This window comes from Scardinius erythrophthalmus (assembly GCF_964197995.2).
Source record: "Scardinius erythrophthalmus genome assembly, chromosome: 8".
Classification (NCBI taxonomy): domain Eukaryota; kingdom Metazoa; phylum Chordata; class Actinopteri; order Cypriniformes; family Leuciscidae; genus Scardinius; species Scardinius erythrophthalmus.
In genome coordinates, this window is record NC_138228.1 from 47,400,353 (window position 1) to 47,414,997 (window position 14,645).

A 14,645-nucleotide genomic window follows, 5' to 3' on the forward strand; every position below is an offset into this window, starting at 1 on the left:
CTCGTGCCGATTTTAACAGAACAATGAACATAAAAACTAGAGTTTATTGACAGACGGGGTTTATTAATCATACCTGAATGGCTCCTCTGAGTTTTATCCCGGTCTCAATGGCCACATAATACGAGGCCTGTAGGAAAGTTCTCTGCAGCAACAGGGCCAGAAACAGCAGAACAGCGAGAACATACGCATTCGCCAAGAACGCCTCCGAGGAGATGAAGTGCACTCCAAGCAGCTTCACCTATAAACACACAGAGTGAAAAAGAGTGTGTGTGTGTGTGTGAAGTGTGTAAAATATTGATAAATGGGTGAATCTTGAAGAGACATGTCCAGGTCACATTTCACCCCATAATTTAATGACTTTTCTTTAATGTTGCCGTTTGAGAATGAAAAAGCTCTGCAAAGCTCCAGTTCTTCTCTATATCAGTCTCAGTGTTCCTGAACTCCTGAAACGCCTCCATTGTAGTCTTGAGTTTCTTCCGGGAACAAACGTCACAATATTCCTCATTATAATAATTTATACGCAGAATAAAGGGGCGGGGCCTGGTTGAGTTAGTTAGTAGTGTGTTAAACTGGTTGTTATGGTAAGAGGCGGGACATTTCCCAAACACACTCAAAGCGCTCGACCAATCACAACACACTGCTCCAGTTGACCAATCAGAGCACAGTGTGCTTTTCAGAAGGAGGAGCTTCATAGAGACAGGAAGTAAACAGAGTGTTACTGACAGACTGGGAAGAGAGGAGCCGCAACAATGGAGAATATGAGGAAAATAATGTGATTTGAATGCAAAACTCCCCATATTCATTAAAGCTCAAGAGCACACAGTCATCTAATAGCATGCAATATGCCTCGGCCATCTCAAAGCTATCAAAGCCATTTCTGTGCTCTTGAAGCCACTTAAGTGTGTTCAAACTGATCATGCGATGACATCATCTTCCTTGTGTAAAAATAGAGAATCATGTATTTTTAGCAAGAGAAATTGTGCACCTACAAATTAGCAACAAAACATTTCAGAAGAAAGTAATATGAACTTGTTTCAAAATCAGGTTTTCCATAAACCATTTGCATATCAAGTGACAAATATTATGCAGCGGCACACAATCAGATTTGACAAGTACTAAACTGAAACGCAAAGCAATCGTCCTGAGTGTTTGTCAGGAACATGGATACTACACATTCAAAGTGGCAAAATTTAAAACGCTGGCGCTTCAGTGATACAGATGTCACAGAACAGCACCAGCTGTTGCACTGGAACTTACTAACGCTATAATGCTTTCTTGTTGCTCTCCAAAAAATACATTAATACTGGAAAGGGGCAAAAATATTATTCCAAATTATTTTAAAATGCAAATAGGTCTTTAAACATATCATGGTCCAACTTTGTAAGGTTACTTGGACACTGAAGTCACACATCATTTATTTGTATTTTTTTAGGTGAAACACAAAAATCAAGAATTTTAAAGAATATTTATGCAGCTCTTTTTAACACGTTACAATAAGTTCCCATTACTTAACATCATATCCATCACCATGACAAACCCTCAGAGAGTTTAATACTAATGGAGCCTTAGACATTGTAAAGTATTCCCATAAAATCTTTCTGAAAAGGATGGAAAAGCACTAAACGAGTATTCAGTTTTACTCATGAACTTTATTCCAGTTCCATGCAGCTCTCAAAACTAACATGAGTTGGACATCAATAACTGGACGCCCCTTGATTTTATGTTTAGTTATGGAATGCAATGACGTCCAGGCAATTTTTAAAGGTCCGTGCACACTGAGTCTGAAGTTTTCGTATTCGTCATTTGGTGGCTCTGAAATGTCAAAACAAAATGCTTTCAGAATGCTTGCTACGGATCAACGTGATTGACACAAAGTGAGGTCGCATTTATTTTTCAACGTGCAAAAATTTCGGACTCTAAGTAGGACCTTAAGTATGGTTTAACTGTCAAAACACATGTTGGTGCCACTGTAAGTACTGTAATATTTGCATTGTAATATTTGCATTGGTACCGGAGGCAGAGCGCTGTGATTGTCACTGCTGACGTGATGAACGATCCCCGAGATGCAGAGCGGCCCGGCGAAGCCCAGCAGATCCGCCATGAAGCGGAAGGTGATGCTGAGCACCAGACGTCTGCCGAACGCCAGCCGAAGGGAACGCCAGATCCACCTCGAGCCCTTCAGCGGGACCGGCCCGTCCTCCTGCACACACACACGAGAGAGAGAGAGATGACCGGTGAACCAGCGGAGATGACAGACGCAGATTCCCAGCAAGCAATTTTGGTTTAAAAGACGTCTAATAGCCGTCCGAACACAGCCCTGACGTATCGGCTAAAACAAGGCAAAATTCGGGCATTTAGTGAAAATTTAATAGACGTCTAAACCCTAGCCCAAGACTACCCATAGACTAGTCATCAATTAGATCACAAAGAAATGAAATGAGTGAAGAAATGAAACCAAACACCTTGTAATCACTGTTGACTTTGCTTACATGATGGGATATCACACATCTCGCAAGTTATTTTGGAAAAAAACGACATGTAACCAAATTCAAAGTTATTTTGGCTAGAAGTGAGTGAAAGAGATGACAGATGAGCCAGCGGTGATGACAGACGCAGATTATGAGATTTGCTGACTATTTAATTTTAATAACCTCTAAACTGGTAATTTAGTAACTGATGCACAGATTATGTAAAATCCACACCCAAACACATTTTCTACCATATCTTACTTACATAAGGGGCTTAATCTGAAGTGTTTCTGAAGTCCCGTCTGTTTTTCAGAACAAAGGGGATAAAAGCAATTCTGCTGTATTGGGGACATACGCAGTCTGGTTATACAAGTGCACGTCTACAAAACAACAGGAGGGTTCTGACAAAAAAAAAAAGACAAAAAAAAAGTTTGCATATCTCTGATTTTGGCAGAGAAAGAGATCCTGCTGTTTAAACTTATGTAATGTCTGCGTACATGCAGCTCTTCCCTGAAATCCAGATTATACATCGCTGACCTTTCATGAACCAGCGCACAATTTGAGTGATATCATAAATGTTATGTCTGTATTCACTCTGTATTTTTCGATTAACTGTTTGTAACATTCCACAATGCATCAAACTCAAACTTTAAAGCGGTGGTATAATGCCCTTTTCACAAGATAAGTCTCTGATGTCCCCAGAGTGTGTGTGTGAAGTTTTAGCTCAAAATACCCCACAGATATTTTTATATCTCTCCTCTTATATGTCTGTCCCTTTAAATGCAAATGAGCTGCTGCTCCCGGCACAGGGGGCGGAGATTCAACAGCTTGTGTCCTTTTACCTCACACACACAAACGCACTGAACATTTCAGAAATTTTTAGCCTTTTATGTTCAAACCGGAGTCAGACAATGATGTAGAGACTCAAGAAAAAGAGACAACATGTAGAAGCAACTGAACATTTCTGAATGGTTAGTTGATGAATTTATGTAGCTTATGTGTAGTTATCTTCTAGTCATTGTTTAGCAAATTCTGTCTTGATAATCTATAAATTGCGTTCCCGGGGGCGGGGTTTATGTAAATTCTAAGGTTGGTGATGTCACTATAACGTTGTGTAGTCTCTACCAGCCGTTTGTTGTAGTCCTTAAAAAGCAATTTCTTTAAAAGCAAATCTCTCCCTTTGCTTTGAACTTTGAGCGTTGTAACTTTGCAGATGTTGTTTATGCTCAAACAGCAACATTACACACTAAAGGCGGGCGTACACGGTGCGATTTTTGCTTTTTTTACGAGCTCGCAGATGATTTTTTTCACTCGGGAGAAATCGAGTGGAATCGGTGATGCTCGCATGCTCGCGGCTTATAAAGTTAGAAAAGTCAAATCATAATCAACCACCCCTTTAAAAGTGATTTCTAAACAGTTCACTTGACGATCATGACGACTATGAATATCTACATACAGTAAATAGAGTTGTATGACACAATTTTCTTCATTATGTTGTATAATACCATTCAAAAGTGTTAAAAAGAATAACAAAATAAATATTAAAAGTAAAGACAGTAAAGACATTTGTAATGTTACAAATGTTTCAAATAAACGCTGAACTTTCTATTCATCCTGACAAACTCATTAATTATTATTTGAATTATCACTCAGTGAGTCACTTAACCATGAATTACTGTCTCTGTAAGGCTGTTGTCTTTCAAACACATTAAAATTTACAAATGCACGCGATTTCATACGTTATATATTGATATACAATGCAGGGATCCAACTTTCTTTTGTCAGCTTTGCCCTAATATATTTACTTGAAGCAAGCACTTATATTTTAAGTTAATAATAAAGTCAATATTAAATGAAGTCAATAATAATAATAAAAAATAATAATAATAATAAAACAAACTTAATTTTTCTGAATGGAATATATTTTCTTTCTTTTTGTATTTTTATATCAATATGGTACAAGGTTATTATGTTAAAATCAATGCGATAAACGAGTCAGGCACAAAATAATTCTAAAAAGTAATCAAAAAGTAGTCAGAATACATTACCATAAAGAGTAATCTAGTAGAGTAATCTAGATAATGTTACTAACTACAACTTTTGTCATTTTTCTAATTTGGAATCTGTAATTGACTACAATTTAAAAGTAAATCTACCCAGCACTGGCTAAATCATAAATGTAATGTTATACGGATTCCTCTGACGCAGTGAAGGAATGAACGCACCGTTTGCGCGTCGAAGGCCTTGCGGAGCCTCTGGTAGTTGGTGAGAGCCCTCATGGATATGGGCAGCTTGCCGATGGTTTTCAGGTCGATGGGCCGCTGGTGTGCAGATGTGATGAAGGTGTTCATCCACCAGTACGTGCTCTTCGACAGCAGGTTTACGAAAGGTTGGAGGAACCGAACGCCCAGATCCTGAAGATCATCGGGTGGCTTCACCTCCGTGGGAAACGCAAACCACATGTAGCGCTGAAACCCAACGAGAACGCAGTCATTAGTGAAGCTTCGACAGCTTTATGTGCATCTCCATCTCAAAAACATCAACAATCATTTTGCTGCTGCTGTTTTGGAAAGTTTTTCACTTAATGTTGGAACATGGATGCAGGGATTCACACCTATTTAGATGCATAGAGCATCGATGAGCGCATATAAGTCTATGTCCTTTGCAAAGGTGATGCTATGGTTGGAAAAGATGTTCATAACAGTATATAAGTATACAAGACCTCCATTTGACTGTTTTTAAGAAATCCCTTGTGAAAAAGAAGTGCACTCAAATGTTCTCAATGCGCACTTGTAGTGTACTTCAAATCATAAATCTTAAAACACTTCATGGATGTTTTTTAACACGCTTAAGTACACTTTTATAAAGTGCACTTTGTAATAATTAAAAGTTGTACTTTAAAGTACATTGTGCGTAATTGTTTTATAATCTTTTATGCTTTACACTTTTTTTGATGTGTTGACTAACATACTAAAGCAATTGAAAAGTACATGATTATTAATTAACAATAATCTTGATTATTATATTAGTTCATATATTTTAAATGTATAAAATTGCAACACAATACATTTCTTATTGTATCACAAAAATTATATTTATGTCCAAAAACAGATGATGTATAATATTTCTTGGCAAACTGTAATTTGTAAGTATGTAGCCTAGCTGTTTTTTCCCCATCTGGTAATTTCCCAAAACTTTATTCTAATAATGTGAGGCCGAACACGGTACGGTTACGAGACGGGATTATCCTCAGTGATGAGCTATGCACATTCATTTTTAAGCAGTCATAGGTTCAAGACAAGTGAAGAGTGAGGGATTTGCGTCAACAGAAGTTGATTGTGAGTTGCGTGGTCATTTGATTCAGCTGTAAACTACAGAAGTGCAGGTTCTCAGCATTTTAATCTCACATCGAGCCACAGCAGGGCTATTACGCAACACACAGAGCGGATCACGCCGGACTTAAAGCGATGATGTCCTCATGGATACATTTGATGTCTGACATGGAGGAGAATGATTACGAGGCATTTTCTCAGACAAGCTACAAATATATATTAATATTTATTTATTTGTTTTTTGGTAACACTTTACAATAAGGTTCCATTTATTAATTAAAAATGCACCTAAAGCATTTATTAATCGTAGGCTATGTTCAGTTCGACACTTACTAATACATTGTTCAAATCAAAAGTTGTGTTTGTTCATTTTATTTAATGAGCTAACAGGAACTTACAATGAACAGCTGTATTTTTATTGACTGATGTTAACAAGATTAATACATTCTGTAGCAAATGTTTTGCTCAATGGTAGTTAAAGCATTAAAAATTGCACTTTATTGTAAAGTGTTATAATTTTGTTTTCTGCCAGATAATTTCAGTTGTAAAAGAAAAGATATACAGTATATGTGCTCTACCGTTCAAATGTGTGGGGTCAGTAAGAATTTTATTTTTTATTTTTTTAAGAAATAAATGAAATCAATACTTTTATTCAGCAAGGATGCATGAAATTGTTCAAAAGTGACAGTAAAGACATTTATAATGTTAAAAAAAGATTATATTTCAAATAAATAAAATAGAACTTTCTATTCATCAAATAATCCTGAAAAAATAATCGCCCACAACTGTTTTCAACTTTGATAATAATCAAAAATGTTTCTTGAGCATCAAATCATCATATTAGAATGATTTCTGAAGAAGCATGTGACACTGAAGACTGGAGTAATGATGCTGAAAATTCAGCTTTGATCACAGGAATAAAATATATTTTAAAATATATTCAAATAGAAAACAGTTATTTTAAATTGTCATAATATTCAACAATATTACTCTTTTTTTTTGTATGTTTAATCAACTAAATGTAGCCTTGGTGAGCATAAGAGATAATAAACTTATGAAACTTATATATATATATGAAGAGTTCAGATGCAAAAGCCTCTAAGTGCCATCTGAAATATTCTTCTTGAATGATAATTTTTATCAAGCTTGTATATTTAAGTTCAGTAATTTCACTTAAATAGCAATGAAAATAAATGACCTATTAATTGTCATTTAAGTGAAACTACTGAACTGAAACTATATCCTAATTGCAATAATTGTGCAATTTTTTTTTTGGTTTTTTTTGTGCATGGCACTTCTGAAGTCAACAGCATTATATTCCTGCTATATTCCCGGATCCCACACTCACCCTGCGCAGGATCACATTGACCTCGACCCCCAGCAGAAGCCCGTAAAGGAGCGCCAGGAGTCCCGTGATGCAGAACCGCAGCTGTCTCGGCCCGATGCCGTGAGAATCGTACTTCACAAACTTGATGGTTTTGGTGATAAAGGCCAAAGTCCAATAGATCAGCAGTGCTGGATAGGAAGAGGAATATTTCCATAGGTCTGTGTATCTATGTATCATCTTTTTACTCTTTAACTGTTTACAGTCTATTTTATAACTGTATCATATATCTCCTTTAATCCCTTTTATAACTGTTTTTCATTTTCCTTGCTTTTATTTTGTGATTATTTTAATTCATTTCTGTGTAAAGCACTTTGAACTGCCATAGTATATGAAATGTGCTATATAAATAAACATCAAGTGTGGCGTCAGTTCTGTCAGGTCACGTTAGTCAAGCTCGCATCAGTGACTCTCAGCTGATCCATGTCTACCTTTAGGAATACGACGCCTATCACTGTATACATATATAAGCTCCTTCAGTATTATCAGCAGCTATCGCGTTTCTCAGGAGCAAATTACCCTCCTCCCTCCCCAACTCCACTCGTTTCTCAGGAGATAATTACCCTCCTCCATCCCCAACTCCTCTCGTTTCTCAGGAGATAATGACCCTCCTCCATCCCCAGCTCCTCTCGTTTCTCAGGAGATAATGACCCTCCTCCTTCCCCAGCTTCTCTCGTTTATCAGGAGCTAATTACCCTCCTCCCTCCACAGCTCTACTCATTTCTCAGGAGATATTTACCCTCCTCCATCCCCAGCTCCTCTCGTTTCTCAGGAGATAATGACCCTCCTCCATCCCCAGCTCCTCTCGTTTCTCAGGAGATAATGACCCTCCTCCATCCCCAGCTCCTCTCGTTTCTCAGGAGATATTTACCCTCCTCCTTCCCCAGCTTCTCTCGTTTATCAGGAGCTAATTACCCTCCTCCCTCCCCAGCTCTACTCATTTCTCAGGAGATAATGTCCCTCCTCCATCCCCAGCTCCTCTCGTTTCTCAGGAGATAATGACCCTCCTCCATCCCCAGCTCCTCTCGTTTCTCAGGAGATAATGACCCTCCTCCATCCCCAGCTCCTCTCGTTTCTCAGGAGATAATGACCCTCCTCCCTCCCCAGCTCTACTCGTTTCTCAGGAGCTAATTACCCTCCTCCATCCCCAGCTCTACTCGTTTTTCAGGAGCGAATTACCCTCCTCCATCCCCAGCTCCACTCGTTTCTCAGGAGCGAATTACCCTCCTCCCTCCACAGCTCTACTCGTTTCTCAGGAGCTAATAAACCTCCTCCATCCCCAGATCCTCTCGTTTCTCAGGAAATAATGACCCTCCTCCTTCCCCAGCTTTTCTCATTTAACAGGAGCTAATGACCCTCCTCCATCCCCAACTCCACTCGTTTCTCAGGAGATAATTACCCTCCTCCATCCCCAACTCCTCTCGTTTCTCAGGAGATAATGACCCTCCTCCATCCCCAGCTCCTCTCGTTTCTCAGGAGATAATGACCCTCCTCCATCCCCAGCTTCTCTCGTTTATCAGGAGCTAATTACCCTCCTCCCTCCCCAGCTCTACTCATTTCTCAGGAGATAATGTCCCTCCTCCATCCCCAGCTCCTCTCGTTTCTCAGGAGATAATGACCCTCCTGCATCCCCAGCTCCTCTCGTTTCTCAGGAGATATTTACCCTCCTCCTTCCCCAGCTTCTCTCGTTTATCAGGAGCTAATTACCCTCCTCCCTCCCCAGCTCTACTCATTTCTCAGGAGATAATGTCCCTCCTCCATCCCCAGCTCCTCTCGTTTCTCAGGAGATAATGACCCTCCTCCATCCCCAGCTCCTCTCGTTTCTCAGGAGATAATGACCCTCCTCCCTCCCCAGCTCTACTCGTTTCTCAGGAGCTAATTACCCTCCTCCATCCCCAGCTCTACTCGTTTTTCAGGAGCGAATTACCCTCCTCCATCCCCAGCTCCACTCGTTTCTCAGGAGCGAATTACCCTCCTCCCTCCACAGCTCTACTCGTTTCTCAGGAGCTAATAAACCTCCTCCATCCCCAGCTCCTCTCGTTTCTCAGGAGATAATGACCCTCCTCCATCGCCATCTCCTCTCGTTTCTCAGGAGCTAATAACCCTCCTCCATCCCCAGCTCCTCTCGTTTCTCAGGAGATAATGACCATCCTCCATCCCCAGCTTCTCTCGTTTCTCAGGAGATAATGACCCTCCTCCCTCCCCAGCTCCTCTCGTTTCTCAGGAGATATTTACCCTCCTCCATCCCCAGCTCCTCTCGTTTCTCAGGAGATAATGACCCTCCTCCATCCCCAGCTCCTCTCGTTTCTCAGGAGATAATGACCCTCCTCCCTCCCCAGCTCCTCTCGTTTTTCAGGAGCGAATTACCCTCTTCCATCCCCAGCTCCACTCGTTTCTCAGGAGATAATTACCCTCCTCCATCCCCAGCTCTACTCGTTTCTCAGGAGCGAATTACCCTCCTCCATCCCCAGCTCCACTCGTTTCTCAGGAGCTAATTACCCTCCTCCCTCCACAGCTCTACTCGTTTCTCAGGAGATAATGACCATCCTCCATCCCCAGCTCCGCTCGTTTCTTAGGAGATAATGACCCTCCTCCATCCCCAGCTCCTCTCGTTTCTTAGGAGATAATGACCCTCCTCCATCCCCAGCTCCTCTCGTTTCTCAGGAGATAATGACCCTCCTCCCTCCACAGCTCTACTCGTTTCTCAGGAGATAATTACCCTCCTCCATCCCCAGCTCCTCTCGTTTCTCAGGAGATAATGACCATCCTCCATCCCCAGCTCCTCTCGTTTCTTAGGAGATAATGACCCTCCTCCATCCCCAGCTCCTCTCGTTTCTCAGGAGATAATGACCCTCCTCCCTCCACAGCTCTACTCATTTCTCAGGAGCGAATTACCCTCCTCCATCCCCAGCTCCACTCGTTTCTCAGGAGCTAATTACCCTCCTCCCTCCACAGCTCTACTCGTTTCTCAGGAGATAATGACAACCCTCCATCCCCAGCTCCTCTCGTTTCTTAGGAGATAATGACCCTCCTCCATCCCCAGCTCCTCTCGTTTCTCAGGAGCTATTTACCCTCCTCCCTCCACAGCTCTACTCGTTTCTCAGGAGATAATTACCCTCCTCCATCCCCAGCTCCTCTCGTTTCTCAGGAGATAATGACCATCCTCCATCCCCAGCTCCTCTCGTTTCTTAGGAGATAATGACCCTCCTCCTTCCCCAGCTTCTCTCATTTCTCAGAAGCGAATTACCCTCTTCCATCCCCAGCTCCTCTCGTTTTTCAGGAGTGAATTACCCTCCTCCCTCCCTAGCTCCTCTCGTTTCTCAGGAGATAATGACCTTCCTCCCTCCCCATCTCCTCTTGATTCTCAGGAGATAATGACCCTCCTTCATCCCCAACTCCTCTCGTTTGTCAGGAGCGAATTACCCTCCTCCCTTCCCAGCTCCTCTCGTTTTTCAGGAGCGAATTACCCTCCTCCATCCCCAGATCCTCTCGTTTCTCAGGAAATAATGACCCTCCTCCTTCCCCAGCTTTTCTCGTTTAACAGGAGCTAATGACCCTCCTCCATCCCCAGCTCCTCTCGTTTTTCAGGAGCGAATTACCCTCCTCCATCCCCAGCACCTCTCGTTTCTCAGGAGATAATGACCCTCCTCCTTCCCCAGCTTCTCTCGTTTCTCAGGAGCTAATTACCTTCCTCCATCCCCAGCTCCTCTCGTTTTTCAGGAGCGAATTACCCTCCTCCATCCCCAGCTCCTCTCGTTTTTCAGGAGCGAATTACCCTCCTCCCTCCCCAGCTCCTCTCGTTACTCAGGAGATAATGACCCTCCTCCATCCCCAGCTTCTCTGGTTTCTCAGGAAGTAATGACCCTCCTCCTTCCCCAGCTTCTCTCGTTTATCAGGAGCTAATGACCCTCCTCCATCCCCAGCTCCTCTCGTTTCTCAGGAGCTAATTACCCTCTTCCATCCCCAGCTCCTCTCGTTTCTCAGGATTTGGCATTCTGATTCCCCTTGAATCAGAATAAATGATATCTGCATACATTCATGTTGGTTCTGTTCTGTTTACCCTAAGGAGGATTATTGCTGCTCTTATTCATGCTAGGCTGCATGGATGCGCAGGGAGTTCTCGCCCAGAACAGAAACATACCGCCAATCCAAACTGTACGCTAATTGCAAATCGTATTTGACGATAGTGGTCCTGACAGAATTGCCTTGCCATATAGAAAAAGAGCCTACTGTCTGTTCACTGCCAGTATTTTGACAACATTCAGTGTTTATCTCAGGGATGATAATAATAACTGCACTGAAGTAAATCTGGAATGGTTTATTATACCTATAAGCAGCTTGGGGAAGTTGGAGGTCTCGATGTTGTGGTAATAGATGATGGATGTGATGGCGGCCAGAATCCCGAGTCCTGCCGGCATGTAGAGATGAAGATGACGAGACTGATTAAACCTGGAGAAGAAACGTATTCAGTTATTAAACACAGCATAAAGGCCCGTACACCGGGACGAATATCGGCGCGCGTTATTCGCCAGCGTTTTTCAACGCGTTTTTTGTGTTCTCACCCAAGCGATTTTCGCTGACGATGAGCCGAGTGAACATGCAAATTCATTCCCTGACATTAGATGGCGCTTAATACCACTCCATAACAGTTCTCTTTTATCAAGATTTTTGTAGTCGCTGTCGCGTTTGTCATATAGTTCTTTATGTTCCGACACCAATGAGACCAGCAGCTCTATATTCATCTTGCCTTACATCTTCCTCGTCTTATTTCTTCCCGGCAGTGTTTAGACGCTACTCGGCATATATCTTCTTCGGCGTTACGTATGTGTGCTCGGCAAGACCGTTTTGTGTTTGAGCGCCCCCAAGTTGTGTTTTACTGTAACTTCAGAAGCTCCAGACACGTGAGCAAAAGCGCCAATCTCATTGGTCGGATAGTTTTTGACGCGGCGCGTCAAACCAAAAAAACGAACCCGAGGCGTTTTTAAAAAAATTACGCTTTTACACGTGGCGTTTTTCGTGTCGGTGTGCACACTCACATTGGCGCCCTTTGTTTAGTCACGAGGCGTTAAACGTCAACGAATATCGCGCGCAAAATTCGTCCCGGTGTGAACAGGCCTTAACATTATCAAGAAACATTTATGATTATTATCAGTGTTGAAAACAGTTGCGCTGCTTCAGATTTTTGAAATCGTGATACATTTTATTTTTCAGGATTCTTTGATTAATAGAAAGTTAAACAAGAACAGCATTTATTTGAAATAGTGGTAAAACTTTACAATAAGGTTCATTAGTTAACATTAATGTATGAACTAACATGAACTAACAATGAGCAATACATTTGTTACTGTATTTATTAATCCTTGTTAATGTTAGTTAATAAAAATACAGCTGTTCATTGTTTGTTTATGTTAGTTCACAGAGCATTAACTAATGTTAAAAAATACAACCTTTGATTTTAATAGTGTATTAGTAAATGTTGAAATTAATATTTACTAAGATTAATAAATGCTGTAGAAGAATTGTTCATTCTTAGTTCATGTTAACTAAGGTAGTTAACTAATGTTAACTAATGAACCGTATTGTAAAGTGTTACCGAAATACTATAATTTTGTAACATTATACTGTAAATGTCTTTACTGTCACTTTTTATGAGTTTAATGCATCATTGCTTGTTAAAAGTAATGATTTATTTCCTCTGAATGTAAAAATATTCATGATTTGCAGAATATTAATTGGTTAATGTCACAAATTTGCTTGATTTGATTTGTGACCAAATATTTCTACATCAATTTACATAATTTATGTGTGTGTGTGTGTGTGTGTATACAAAAAAGTTATTTAGAATATTATGATGTACAAAAATACAGTGGGGAGAACAAGTATTTGATACACTGCCATTTTTGCAGGTTTTCCCACTTACAAAGCATGTAGAGGTCTGTAATTTTTATCATAGGCACACTTCAACTGTGAGAGACGGAATCTAAAACAAAAATCTAGAAAATAACATTGTATGATTTTTAAGTAATTATTTTGCATTTTATTGCATGACATAAGTATTTGATACATCAGAAAAGCAGAACTTAATATTTGGTACAGACACCTTTGTTTGCAATTACAGAGATCATACGTTTCCTGTAGTTCTTGACCAGGTTTGCACACACTGCAGCAGGGATTTTGGCCCACTCCTCCATACAGACCTTCTCCAGATCCTTCAAGTTTCGGGGCTGTCACTGGGCAATACGGACTTTCAGCTCCCTCCAAAGATTCTCTATTGGGTTCAGGTCTGGAGACTGGCTAGGCCACTCCAGGACCTTGAGATGCTTCTTACAGAGCCACTCCCTAGTTGCCCTGGCTGTGTGTTTCGGGTCCTTGTCATGCTGGAAGACCCAGCCACGACCCATCTTCAATGCTCTTACTGAGGGAAGGAGGTTGTTGGCCAAGATCTCACGATACATAGCCCCATCCATCCTCCACTCAATACGGTGCAGTCGTCCTGTCCCCTTTGCAGAAAAGCATCCCCAAAGAATGATGTTTCCACCCCCAAAGAATGATGTTGAGCAGGGGGACCTTGCGTGCACTGCAGGATTTAATCCATGACGGCGTAGTGTGTTACTAATGGTTTTCTTTGAGACTGTGGTCCCAGTAGCCTAGAAATCTAGACGCACCCTAGCGGCAGCAAAATTTATTTTGCTTCCAGGGTAGTCTAGCAACTCTCCGTTGACTTTCGAGCTGGAAAAACCAAACTCTGGTCAGGCCAATCACATCGTGTATAGAGTCGGTGGGCGGGCTTTACATAATGACGACAGAGTTGTGATGGTTCCGTTTGAATTCCCTGCTACTTGAAAACACAGAATGGCTGATGGAGGACTCTGGAGGACTTGGAGTTAAACTTTTCTTTGAGAAAAGAACAAAGAACTGCACTTAAGTCATTCTTAAAAAAGGAAGATGTGTTCGTAGTTTTGCCGGCCAGATATGGCAAAAGTTGAATCTATCAACTCTAACGTTAGCTCCACTGTTGGGAAAACGCTCTGGTTGGTTGAAGCGCTGTCCTATTCCTAGATGGGAATTTGAAAGACAGCCGTTTAACCCGCCCCTCGGATTGAGCCGTGCCTATGGTGAGTTGCCAGACCTAACATCTTGATGTAGGTCTAGCTTGCCAGGCTATGGTCCCAGCTCTCTTCAGGTCATTGACCAGGTCCTGCCGTGTAGGTCTGGGCTGATCCCTCACCTTCCTCATGATCATTGATGCCCCACGAGGTGAGATCTTGCATGGTGTCCCAGACCGAGGGAGATTGACCGTCATCTTGAACTTCTTCCATTTTCTAATAATTGCGCCAACAGTTGTTGCCTTCTCACCAAGCTGCTTGCCTATTGTTCTGTAGCCCATCCCAGCCTTGATGTCCTTACACAGCTCTCTTGTCTTGGCCATTGTGGAGAGGTTGGAGTCTGTTTGATTGAGTG

General features: G+C 41.5%; 1 protein-coding gene across 1 annotated transcript in view; it reads right to left on the minus strand.

Annotated features, from left to right (window-relative positions):
- The window catches only part of abcc8b (ATP-binding cassette, sub-family C (CFTR/MRP), member 8b), a gene marked incomplete at its 5' end in the record, with an annotated part of 114,266 nt that overhangs the window by 96,710 nt on the left and 2,911 nt on the right, over positions 1-14,645 (minus strand). The window contains 5 exons of the mRNA XM_081372289.1: positions 74-238; positions 2,012-2,200; positions 4,694-4,936; positions 7,149-7,315; positions 11,512-11,633. Of these exons, the coding sequence (XP_081228415.1) occupies positions 74-238; positions 2,012-2,200; positions 4,694-4,936; positions 7,149-7,315; positions 11,512-11,633 (886 nt within the window). The remainder of the gene's footprint in view (positions 1-73; positions 239-2,011; positions 2,201-4,693; positions 4,937-7,148; positions 7,316-11,511; positions 11,634-14,645) is intronic.